The following is a 12682-nucleotide window of genomic DNA, read 5'->3' as shown; positions in this document are numbered from 1 at the left end:
GCAAGAGCCGCACACGCATTCTAACGGTCTATAGGAAAGCATTTCTCAATGCTTTCATGTGGACGTTCTGCACGCCGGATGCGAATTTCGCATCCAGCGTTGCAGAAGAGCCTCTAGCAGGAAGACAGCCACTAGAGGTTGTATTAACCCTGCTATGTAAACATAGCAGTTTCTCTGAAACTGCTTTGTTTACATGTATGTGAAGGGTTAAAACCTGAGGGACGTGGCTAGCAGACCACTTAATTGAGCTGAAGTGGTCTGGGTGACTATAGTGTTCCTTTAACAAACGCCCCAGAGGTCCAACCAGTAAACTGACTGGTGATGGCAAAACCTACCAGCAGGCAGAGCACCGAGAGTGCTAAATCCCATACCAGCTGAGTTCCACGCTAGTGGCAGACACCATGCCAGCAGACTGAGCACCATGAGAGTGGCAGACACCATACCGTAACGGCTTTGAGCCCTGGAGCGCCCGGTATACTTGCCTTACCGGCGCTCCGCTTTGGGAAGACTGCCTCACAGCCCAGCGAGCCCCCCCCTCCACGGCAAAAGAAGCCCCCGGGGGCCATGTGATCGCTCTCAAAGAGCGATCACATGGCCCGCTATAGCTGGCAGTCGCCCTGCTGGTGGGATCTGTAAAAAAAAAAAAAAAATTATTAGACATGTGTAAAATTTAAATAAAATATATATATATATATATATATATATATATATATATATATATATATATATATATATATTAATATGTATGTATGTATATGTATATATGTGTGTATGTATGTATATGTATATATGTGTGTGTGTGTGTGTGTATATATATATATATATATGTGTATATGTATATATGTGTATATTATATATATTTAACGTCATACATAGTGTATTTTAATACTAATATAAGTACATATATTAGTATTAAAATACACTTAGAATGACTTTACATATATATAATATACATATATTATATAAATACGTATACCGTATTTTTCGCTCCATAAGACGCACTTTTTTTCCCCTCAAAAGTGAGGGGAAATGTCTGTGCGTCTTATGGAGCGAATATGAAGCTTTACTTACCTGTCTTGCAGCGTTTGCCGGCAGCACAGGGCGCACCGCGGTAGTGGAACTTGAATTTCATGTTCCGGTTTCCGGCGGGACTGAAAGGAAGTGTGCACAAGCTGAGTGCGCACTTCCTTTCAGTCCCGCCGGAAACCGGAACATGAAATTCAAGTTCCACTACCGCGGTGCGCCCTGTGCTGCCAGCCAACGCTGCAAGACAGGTAAGTAATTATGGGACAAGGGGAGGGGGGCAGTATGGGGGAGAAGTCTATGGGGAGGGGGATGAAGTCTATGGGGAGGGGGATGAAGTCTATGGGGAGGGGGATGAAGTCTATGGGGAGGGGGGGAGATGAAGTCTATGGGGAGGGGGTGGATGAAGTCTATGGGGAGGGGGTGAGTGAAGACAATGGGAGAGAGGAGAAGACTATGGGAGGGGGGACACTATGGGACAGGGGAGAAAAAAAATATTCTGTACAAACTGTCCCATAGTAAGAAACACTATGGGACAGTTTGTTCTGAATATTTTTTTTCTGGGTTTCTTCCTCTAAAAACTAGGTGCGTCTTATGGTGAGGTGCGTCTTATGGAGCGAAAAATACGGTAATTACAATAATAAATAAATTAAATAAAATTAATAAATAAAATATTGAAACAAAATTTAATATAAATTATATATACATATATAATCTCATTCTAACTATATTTTGTTATTAATATATATATATATAGGTAACAAAATACACTTAGAATGACATTCTATATATATCTATCTATATATAAAATGCAAATAACGCATATATATATATGTATATATATATATATAAATACATATAATTACATAAAAGATTACATTAGTATACACGTAGAATTTAAATACCTATAAATGCATATATATTAAAATTCAACGTGTATATTTAACTAATCTTTTAACATAATTAGGTGATTTGATTAATTAAAATTTGATTGTCATACCTGACAACACAGGGAGAAAGTGCAGTGAATTTAATTTGCAAGCACTATATTTGACCCTGTAACTCTCCAAGACACCATAAAACCTGTACATGGGGGGTACTGTTTTACTCGGGAGACTTCACTGAACTCAAATATTAGTGTTTCAAACTGGTAAATTAAATTACAACAATGATATTTTAAGTAAAAGTGACATTTTTACAAACTAACTGCACTTTTATGGACCATATTATTGTTGATATATGTTTTACTGTTTTAAAACACTAATATTTGTGTTTAGTGAAGTCTCCCGAGAATAACAGTACCCCCCATGTACAGGTTTCATGGTGTTTTGGAAAGTTAGAGAGTCACATATAAGGCTTGCATTTCATTTTTTTGACATTGAAATTTGCCAGATTGGTTATGTTGCCTTTGAGAGCGTATGGTAGCCCAGGAATGAGAATTACCCCCATGATGGCATACCATTTTCAATAGTAGACAACCCAAGGTATTGCAAGTGGGGTATGTCCAGTCTTTCTTAGTAGCCACTTAGTCACAGACACTGGTAAAAAAACAAATAAAAATAAACTATATATATATATATATATTTACATATAGGAGTTTACTCTGGGATGTGTTTAAATAGATAATAACAAGCTGTATTCAATGCATTGTTCTATAAATAAGCAACCTGTAACAGTTTGTCACTAAAATGCAACATGGTATAATAACATGTTTGCAATGTAATGCCAGGGGAACCCCTCTGCAATGTGGAAATGCAAGCAGAGTACAGCGGCTACTGAAACAGTGACCTAGAAAGGACTGTTGGTGTAGAGTAAACAATGTTGGTAATGTGCCTTTAAGGGCACCTATGCTAGATTTAGATCTAACCATCACTGGATGGCACTACCGATAATTATCACCATTACAAAATACGGTATCACGTCAGAAATGGCGGGAAAATAATTCTGCTTCAAATATGTGTAAGTCTGTGCCTTTTGTAGGCACCTGTAAAGAAGGGAAAATAAACTTGCTTTCGCTGAAATAATAGTAGTGCAAGGATTTGCTAGTCTGTGTTTTCAAAGGCACCTATGAGAAAGAGAGTCTATCTATCTATCTCTATGGAGCAGAACGCCAGAAAGTCTAATCACCCTGGTCAGACCGCTGCTGAAGAATTCAATGCAGGGAGGTTTTGTGAGAATACACGTACTGATTGTATGACGGTGGTCACTGTCTGTCAGTAGATGATGTGCGGTCTAACCTGGGTGAATGATGGTGCCCCGGCGCGCGTATAATATATTATAAAATGCGTTAATGATTTTATAATATATTATACATATATATGTATAACTTTTTTTTTTTTACTTTTTAGCACGGGGGGGAATGCCTGACAGCTCAGACAGTCCCCCTGCTGGCAGCTCCTAGAGTCTTATTGCGGCGATGTGATCATAGTTATCACATGGCCCTGGAGGGCCAGGGTGGCCGGAGCTGCTGCAGCGACACTGCTGGGGTCTCCACGTCCACAGTCATTAAGGAGATATACATAGAATTTTTTATATATATATATATATATATATATATATATATATATTTTTTTTTTTTTATATATATATATTATCAAAATACAGTTAGCATAAAATTACACATATATAAATAAATTATTTTTACAGTTTTTTATTTTTAATAATTTAATTTTTGTTATATATGTGTGTAATTTTACTCTAAGTGTATTTTTATATTAATAAAAAATACAATTAGTATGACGTTATATATGATATATATGTGTGTGTGTGTGTGTATATTAAACACACAATTTGTTAATTTATTAACTTTATTTAGATTTATTTTTTTTTTACTTTTTTTACTTTTTTCACCAGCAGGGGGACTGCCTGCCAGTTCAGTGGACACCTATTGCGGCCATGTGACCGCTCTTTTAGAGCGATCACATGGCCCCTGGGGGTCCTAAATTGCAGAGGGGGGACTGTCTGGGCTGAGCCCAGACAGTCCCCCTCAGTAGAAGACCGATTGTTGGTGATTGGTAAGTACATAGGGAGGAAGGGAGGGTACGGGGTTAATTTTGTAATTTTTTTTATGTATTTTTTAATTTATTTTTGAAAACCATGTACGGAGTGCAGGGAGGGGGTAATGCAGGGAGGGGCCTCGATATCAAGCCATTGTGTAATACCCTTAGAGCTGCTGGAAGCGATCACGATCTCTTCCAGCGCTCATTTGGGCCGCAGACGTACAGGGTAAGTCAGCGGTCGTTAACTGCAGTTTTTTTTTTTTTTATAACGTACCATGTACGTCCGTGGTTACTAAGGGGTTAAAAGTGTTTTTATGTCCTGCTCTGTAAATTGAACTTTAATGACACACAGGAGGCTCCTGCAGGCTATTGACAAAGCAGGAGATAAATTAATCAATCTGTACAATAAAGGAAGGTTAAACATTAGATCTCTGCAAGGAGATGTGGCTAAGGCTGCATAAACAAAGGGATTTACTTCACAAATGGTTGAGAATTTAGCAGTGACACTGCAATGTCATGATCTACACACCAAAACTGCTTCATTAAGCTAAAGTTATTATGTTAATACTTATGGTGCTTGGAGTAACCCTTTAAAGCCCAAACCCTCACTCACATTGGGACAGGATTGTTATTGCAAGACTTGCTTGCTTTACACCTTTCAAACAACATCTTTTTTTTCATGTTTGTTTTCGTTAAGGCCCAAAACCTTTAACATAGACCTTGGGAATTTCAAACCTTATTTTACAAAACAAAGTCTTTTTCTTTTCATAATTCAGACAGACGTGAAATCTGGACTAGTTAAGCTAGTGAATTCAATGACTCAGTGTGTGATATCATGCAGGATGTTATAAAACTGGATTATTGGCCAGTGCAATGCAAAGATAGGGCCATTCACAAGATGCTGAAAAATGAATTGTCATAATATGCCTCAGAAAAGTCTCTGTGGCGATTTTTATTAATTGATTTGATGTATTTGTAACAAGGCATGAGAAGTTGCATGTTTTTAAATGTTTGTGTTCTTTTTATTTGTCTTTAGGCTACTATTCACATCGTGAAACCTTATTTGGCTCCTGGTATGTTCAAGATCTGTGTGAAATCCTTAAAACGTATGGAACAACATTGGAACTGACCGAACTTCTAACTTTGGTGAATCGGAAGGTGTCTCTGCGCTCTGTGGAAAATTGCCTTGACCGTAACGCAATTGGAAAAAAACAAGTGCCGTGCTTTGCATCCATGTTAACCAAAAAGCTCTTTTTTAAACCAAAGCAGAATTGATCTTTTTAAATCATTTTTATTTCTGTAATACTTTTTTCCTTAAACTTTTTTTTTTTAAATAGATATTTTGTTATTCTATTGTTCATTGTTGTCCCCCCATAAACAACTTTTGTATTTTTTTTGTAGGAGGTAAAAGGGAATATATTATGAAAAAATATTAATTAGGAAACTGTTTTTCGGTTTGTAGTTTTTTTTGTTTTGTTTTTTAGTACTGATTGATCCTTAGTGAAAGCAAAGACGGTGTCTCTTCAAAATGTATATTGATGATCCTAAAATAATTTTACTTGTGAGATCAATACACTTGGCTATTGCATGGTTTGTATGGTGATCTTAGAGAATTATTGTTCTGTGAAATAAGCCTGAATAGGTAGATAAGAGTTGTAGCAATCTACCTGGACATATCAACAGTCCACATACTGGTTTATTTGTGAAACAAAAAGTTACCCTTCTTAATGTGTTTAAATGCAACATTTCATCGTGAGCATCTCTCAGGTAATCCATTGTTAATTAATCTAATAGATTTGAAAGTATGGTGTCTATTAATATGTATCTGTGTTTGTTTTTCTTTTTGTGCACATGGAGCAGCAGAAAGGCCAGGCTTCCAATGTTATGCACAACTTCCGATGCCAATCCAGTACGCACTGAACAATTGTGTCACCTGTGAATTGTATTACATTATTTGAATTGACAGTACATAAACCCCTCCCCCCCCCCCATAAAAATATATATCAATGCTGGATGGTACGAATCTGCACGGTTTGTATATGAAATAAGAAGCACAGACACTATTTTAGCTTTCCAGTCTCACTCCACAAATATAGTAGGGTAACTGTCATATACCTTTACTCTGAGCACTGTGAGTTGGCACATGCTACGTATTACAATTGCTTTGGTGTGATGATTTCACTATAATGTTCACATGGTACTTGGGCTAAGCTCTGTTGTGCAGGGATGGTTCATTGGCAGAGAGAATCAGGGTTTAGCTCCATGCAATTGCTTCTGAATGTGACTGGTGCCCAGCGGACACCAGATAAGTTGTGAGAATGTTCACAAACACTAGGACTACTTTCCCTGGAAGGGTGCACTCCCGGTACCATAACCACGACAGCAGGCCATAGATCTGTGAAGATCGGTGTGAAAATCTTAAAATGTATGGAACAACATTGGAATATTGGAGTATTTTAAGTTTTTTTAATTTGTTTTTTACTTTAAGATCGCATTGAACCTACTCTACTGTTATAGTGATAAACTAACTAAATTAACTCATGCATAAAGTTAAAGCAGGCCCTGAACAAGCCGATTAATTGATTTCATTAACAAGTTGCTAAATGAATCACAGGTCTTGCAAAACTCATTTCATACAATTTATCACAAACCACTCTAGAATTGAATACACCTGTATCCATTCCTTGACCGATAAGACAACAAAATTAGGAATTATTTTGTTACTGAATTACACCATATACAAAAACCAAATGTACTTTCCTTTGAAGAGTATTTCTAGTTTTTAAACTAATCTTAATAAACTACATTTTTGTAAATGTGTTAATATTAACACCTTGACAGTTTCAAAAGATTCTACCATTCCATATTCTGACAACAAAAGAACATTTTGGAAACTTTAAGAAATGTAATATGATTTGCATAGTATGTTATTTTTAAGTTGTTCGAAAACTGAACTGTTTACATTTTGGCTATCCAACAGAACTATTTTAGTAGTTTTTAAATGTTTGTTTGTTAGCAAAATGTATGTTTACAAATTAGATTCCCAATGCACTTCTTGGATGAGGAATGTGTATAAACTGCTGAACTTGTACCTCTTCTGTTTATGCAACTCTTTGTGCTTAGGCTAATTGAATGCTAATGTTTTGAAGATCGGATTTCAGTGCTAACTTGATAATATAAATGTACAGAGTTAGAATTAAATGACACTGGCATCAACAATTCTTTTTGCTATAAATTTGACTGCACTTTTAAATCTATTTCAGAAATGCTGTTGTTTTTTGTGTGACTTTAGACGTTTAATACATTGCAATTTAAGCTTTTCAATTTAGCCTTTAAAATGCCAACGTTGTATTTATTGATCAATATGTCAGTTTTGTAACCATAAAACACATTTTCCTAAGTGATTCTGGTGGTTCCCTCCTTTTCTCTGTAATGGCACAAGATGAGCTAGAACCAGCTTGAGATCTGAGCGGGGACCCACCGAAGGCCAGGCTATTTCAGCTGCTGCCCGTTCTCAGTATTCTCTTGTGCCCCGTTTTTTTTTGCTTCCCTCCTTTTAGTTTTAGTTTTTAAAACCCAAGTCCACTTGAAGTAATATAATACTCACCAGGTATGTTAAAACAACTGACAAACAGCAGTAGATGAAAGCAGAGGGTAGCACATGGTATTAAATGAACTTACTATCTTGGATTCTTCAAACAGAGACCTTTATTATGAAGGTTATTCACTAAAGTGTGAATTCAAATAGAGTGTCAAATTAAGGTCAGAGTAGCCAAACTGAAAGCATAGCTAGCTCGACTTATAGACATTTTCCACTTTGGCAATTTAGATCTTAAATTTCAAATTTCTCCTTGAGGGACCTAAGTGTCACCGCCAAGGTTCTCCTTCCCCCTTCAAAGTAGGGCAGCTCTACTTTCCCCTTTGAAGTACAGCAGCGCAGTATTCAGTGATTATAGCTTAGAGCAGGCCCGGACTGGCCATCGGGCAAACCGGGCAAATGCCCGGTGGGCCATGATGGCAATGGCCTGAGGCCGGCAGGGGAGATCACAGAATCTCCCCTGCCGGCCTATGCAGAGCCCACGCTCTCTATGCAGCACACTCATACACACAAGGCACCCTCACACACACAGCACACTCTCGCACACAGTACCCTCACACTAACATCATACTTGCACACTCACATTGACAGCACACAGCGCACACAGCACTCTCACACTAACCGCATACTTACACTCACACAGCACACTCACACTGACAGCACCCTCACATTAACAGCACACACAGCTCACTCGTGCACACACACACACACACACACACACACACACACTATATAAAATAACCCTCAGTGAGTTAAGACAAAGAAAATTGGAAACATAAAATGTGACGACACATAAGAACACCCTTACAGACACTGCACCCCTCTTACACACACACTGTGCCCCTCACTCATACAATACGTCCAAACATATATATATATATATATATATATATATATATACACAGTATATACAAAGAAAGGATGCACTCTCCGGTCTTCAAAAAGTAGAAAAGTATTTATTCCATCAAAAGGTAAACATTTGTGTGATCGACGTTTCGACCCATTCGGGTCTTCCTCAAGATCAACATGTAACCATATAAGCAAACTATATATAGAAAAAATATAGTGTACTCACCAATTGTGATAATCACCCTCCTCCCCTTACTCGAAACCTGGAACTGTCTGCCGATCGTTACGTGATGACGTGACCATGTAGGACGTGCGTGATGACGAGAACATGGTTACTAGGAAACCAGTGTACACAATAAATGACCGGTCCGATATAGTTCCGTGTGAAGTTAATAATAGAGTCTGTGTGACTGTCTATTAAGGATATTCGTGAATGTGATATATACATCGTGGGAATTATTTTAAAACCAGTATTGTGTGAAGCATTCCATGAATTGTGTTTAGTGGAAAAAGTGCCATATATATATAACATCAGTGAAAAAAAGGTGACCATGTCCCACAGTGACGGATGTGTGTATATATAAAGAAATTAAAAGAATGTTGCTAAACCATAGGAAGATAATGTATCAAATCTTCTATTATTTAGTAGACTAGTATACATAGCTTTTAGATATCTAATTAAAAATTAGAGTTATGCTAAGAGCATAGAGACCTACTATTACAGACAGATCTATTACTAACAACTAGATTCTGACAGAAGCAAAGACGTAAATTCTCAATTGTTAAATAGGTTACATGTTATAGAACTTTACCACTAATTGGGAACAATATGAGCAGTATTTGAGTATTCAATAACCACCTTAAAAAAAATCATGTGCATAATATTATAGTGATGGAATATTGTAGGACTAGCATACGGCCAAGGGTTTAAGCTGGGCTAAAAGAAATGGAACAAATAAGGAATATAGAATAAAAAATAAATTAAAATAGAAATAAAGATAAGCCGATAGCATTATGTACATATGGAGATATCTGTCTTGACTGAGGACTTCATATTCAGAGGAAAATAGAATAAACAATGTTTTCATTCAGTCCTCTAGGTGTAACGGTGTCTAAACTATGTATCCATCGAGCCTCCCTTTGTAGCAGCATTTTGGCTCTGTCTCCCCCTCTGGGTGGGGGGGGGGGATATGATCGATAGTTGTAAAGCGTAAAGTCGGTAGTCGGTGTCCCAAGTACAACAAGTGTTTTGCAACTGGTTTGTCACTGGCGTTGTCACAAAATGTGGTGGTGATGGTGGATCGGTGGCCGCGTATCCGACCTCTAAGGGTCAAATTGGTTTTGCCCACATCAGACAGTCTGCAGGGACAAGTAATCATGTAGATCACATGGTCAGTGGTACATGTAATATATTGGGAAATGTTAAAGGGACACTCCAGGCACCCAGACCACTTCTGCTCATTGGAGTGGTCTGGGTGCCAACTCCCACTACCCTTAACCCTGCAAGTGTAATTATTGCAGTTTTTTTTAAACTGCAATAATTACCTTGCAGGGTTAAGTCCTCCCCTAGTGGCTGTCTATTAGACAGCCACTAGAGGACACTTCCTGCTCTATAGCACAGGAATGCTAGAGCATTGCTGGACGTCCTCACGCTGTGTGAGGACCTCCAGCGTCGCTCTATTCCCCATAGGGAAGTATTGAAATTCATTTTCAATGCTTTTCTATGGGGTGCGCTAATGCGCATGCGCGGCATTACCGCGCATGCGCATTAGGTCTCCTCGGCCGGCGGGCGAGATCAGTCTCGCCCACCGGCCGACGTAAGCAGAAGGAGGAGCGGCGGGGGAGGAGGAAGCAGCGACGTGGCACCTGTCGCTGCCTCAGGTAAGTCACTGAAGGGGTTTTCACCCCTTCAGCAACTGGGGATTGGGGGGTGGGAGGGAGAGGGACCCTCCAGTGCCAGGAAAAAGGATTGTTTTCCTGGCACTGGAGTTTCCCTTTAATTCTTTGGCCGCTATGTGGGTGGGCAAACTAAGTTCCACTGACCATGTGACTACAGGTGACGCACCCACTACATTTGAAGCACCCCTTTCTGACAATTTTAGTTGGTATTTGATAGCAGTGTCTAGGATCGTTTCTCACTAGTATGTCTCTGAGGTTCCTGTTCCTTTTGTAGCGGAGTGTGGGTGGGCTTTGGAACGTCTTAGGCAGTTGTTTATCCGCTCGTAACAATCCCCAAACATACATACAAACATACATACTACAGCACCCCTCACACTGCACCACTACACACATTACGCTCCAGATACACGCTAGATCCCTTACCCAACTCTGGATCACCTATTCTACACACACACACACACACAAATAAACACGCTTGATCCCTATATACACTGAATCCTCTACACACACACACACAATCTCCTATACACACTCTGGGTCCTTTACACACTAGATCCCCTACACACACACACACACACACACACACACACACACTGCATCACCTACAAACACTACATTCCTGACATACAAACTCTGGATCCCCTATGCACACACTACATTCCTTGTAAGCAAACACATACTACATTCTCTAAACACACACTCTCTACCACCCCTACACACACTACAGCCAGTATGCACACACTCGCTACATCCCCTATACACACTATGCCCCCTATACACACAAACTCTCTATAGCCCCTAGCCACACATATTACACCACATACATGAAATCAACCTATTTACACAATACCACACCACAATCAGCTCACTCTATACACACGCAATCCCACAAGCAGGCTCCAAACACATGCACGATACACTTTCCTGGTCATTTGGTCCTCTGGTATCTCACTTATGGAGACACCAGAGACTAGTTAAAAGCAAACACAGCGCAAGCATGTTATTAAATTTGCTTACGCTGCGCAGAACAGGTGTCTAGATCATGCCCCTGAGGTCTCACTGCTAGACCCTGCAGGAGCCTCTGGTCTGTGATTAAAGTTCAATTTACAGAGCACTAGACCATGTTTTTCATGCAGGCTGGATCAATAACACCCAGGGAAGGTGTGGCTAGGGCTGCATGGATAGAAACAAAAGTGATTTAACACCTCATATGGTTGAATAAACCCTTCCAGACACAGAATGTTAGCAGATGCCACATATAGGTCTTAGACAGAAGAAATCCAGAGACAGGGAAGTCCCTTGCCCAATAAGCAATGCAAAGTGCGTAGATTGCCATGGAACTTGGACTGTCACTTTAAGGACAATAACATTTTCATAATCCATCAATTCACAGGAACACAATACAAAGCCCATGCTTTAATTGAGACGGACATCTTTATCTAGATTAAAGGAGCACTATAAGGTCAGGAACACAAACATGTATTCCTGACCCTGTAGTGTTAAAAACACTATCTAGCCCCCTTGGCCTCCCTAAAGATAGTAAAATCTTACTTGTATTCAAGTCTGAAGCTGCTGCCTGTGCCTGTGAACTTCCTCTGACATCAGAAGTGGTGGCCTGATCCAATCACAATGCTTCCCCATAGGATTGGCAGAGACTGACAAGGAGGCAGATCAGGGGCAGAGCCAGCACAATTCAAACAAAATTTGATATACAAGATATAAAAGAGAGCGCATATAGTAAAAAAATATAATTAAAGTGATAATTATAAAAAACCTACGTGGTAGCCAATATATAGTCTAAATAGAACAATACAGTAGTACCTAAGGTACTCTAAAAGTAACAGCAGCTGAAACAAAAATAATTTTCCCAATTCCTATGTAAAGAGGCCAATTTATATTGTCAGCGCTTAATAGATATTCCCCTTAAATATAACAAGGGTGCTGCTGCCCCTTCCCCAAGGGACTCTTTCCAGGTTGGCCCACTATTTTTAGTAGCATGATTTTTGGGTTTCATGCCTGGTCCCTTGGGGCCGGAGGCATTGTATATGTAGACACTGTTTTTCTGGGGGGTGGGTTCGGAGAGGGGCGGTGGGCGGCGGGATGCAGTTTTCCTGGTGTTCATATTATTTTTTCGTTACCTATTCAAATGCATCAGGTCATGACGTTGCTTATTATTTGTCCCCCCCCCTCTCGCTCCTGCTTCGATGCCGCCCCTTCCCCATAGGATTTTTCTCGGGCCGGCCCACCACTTTTTGGTTTCATAGCTAGCCCTTTTGGGCCGGGGTCGATGTACATTTATGTTACTGTTTTCTTC

The 12682-nt window shown here is 39.4% G+C and overlaps 1 protein-coding gene across 1 annotated transcript in view; it reads left to right on the top strand.

The window, feature by feature from the left end:
- Positions 1-5297, top strand: part of LOC134615520 (caspase-6-like) — a 46648-nt gene extending 41351 nt beyond the window's left edge. The window contains exon 8 of the mRNA XM_063460051.1: positions 5059-5297. Coding sequence (XP_063316121.1) covers positions 5059-5297 — 239 coding nt within the window. The remainder of the gene's footprint in view (positions 1-5058) is intronic.
- Positions 5298-12682: the final 7385 nt, after the last annotated feature.

The sequence above is a fragment of the Pelobates fuscus genome, chromosome 6 (assembly GCF_036172605.1).
Source record: "Pelobates fuscus isolate aPelFus1 chromosome 6, aPelFus1.pri, whole genome shotgun sequence".
In the NCBI taxonomy this organism is placed as follows: domain Eukaryota; kingdom Metazoa; phylum Chordata; class Amphibia; order Anura; family Pelobatidae; genus Pelobates; species Pelobates fuscus.
Note: the sequence above shows the minus strand (reverse complement) of the source record. Positions and strands in the feature narration are given on the sequence as shown.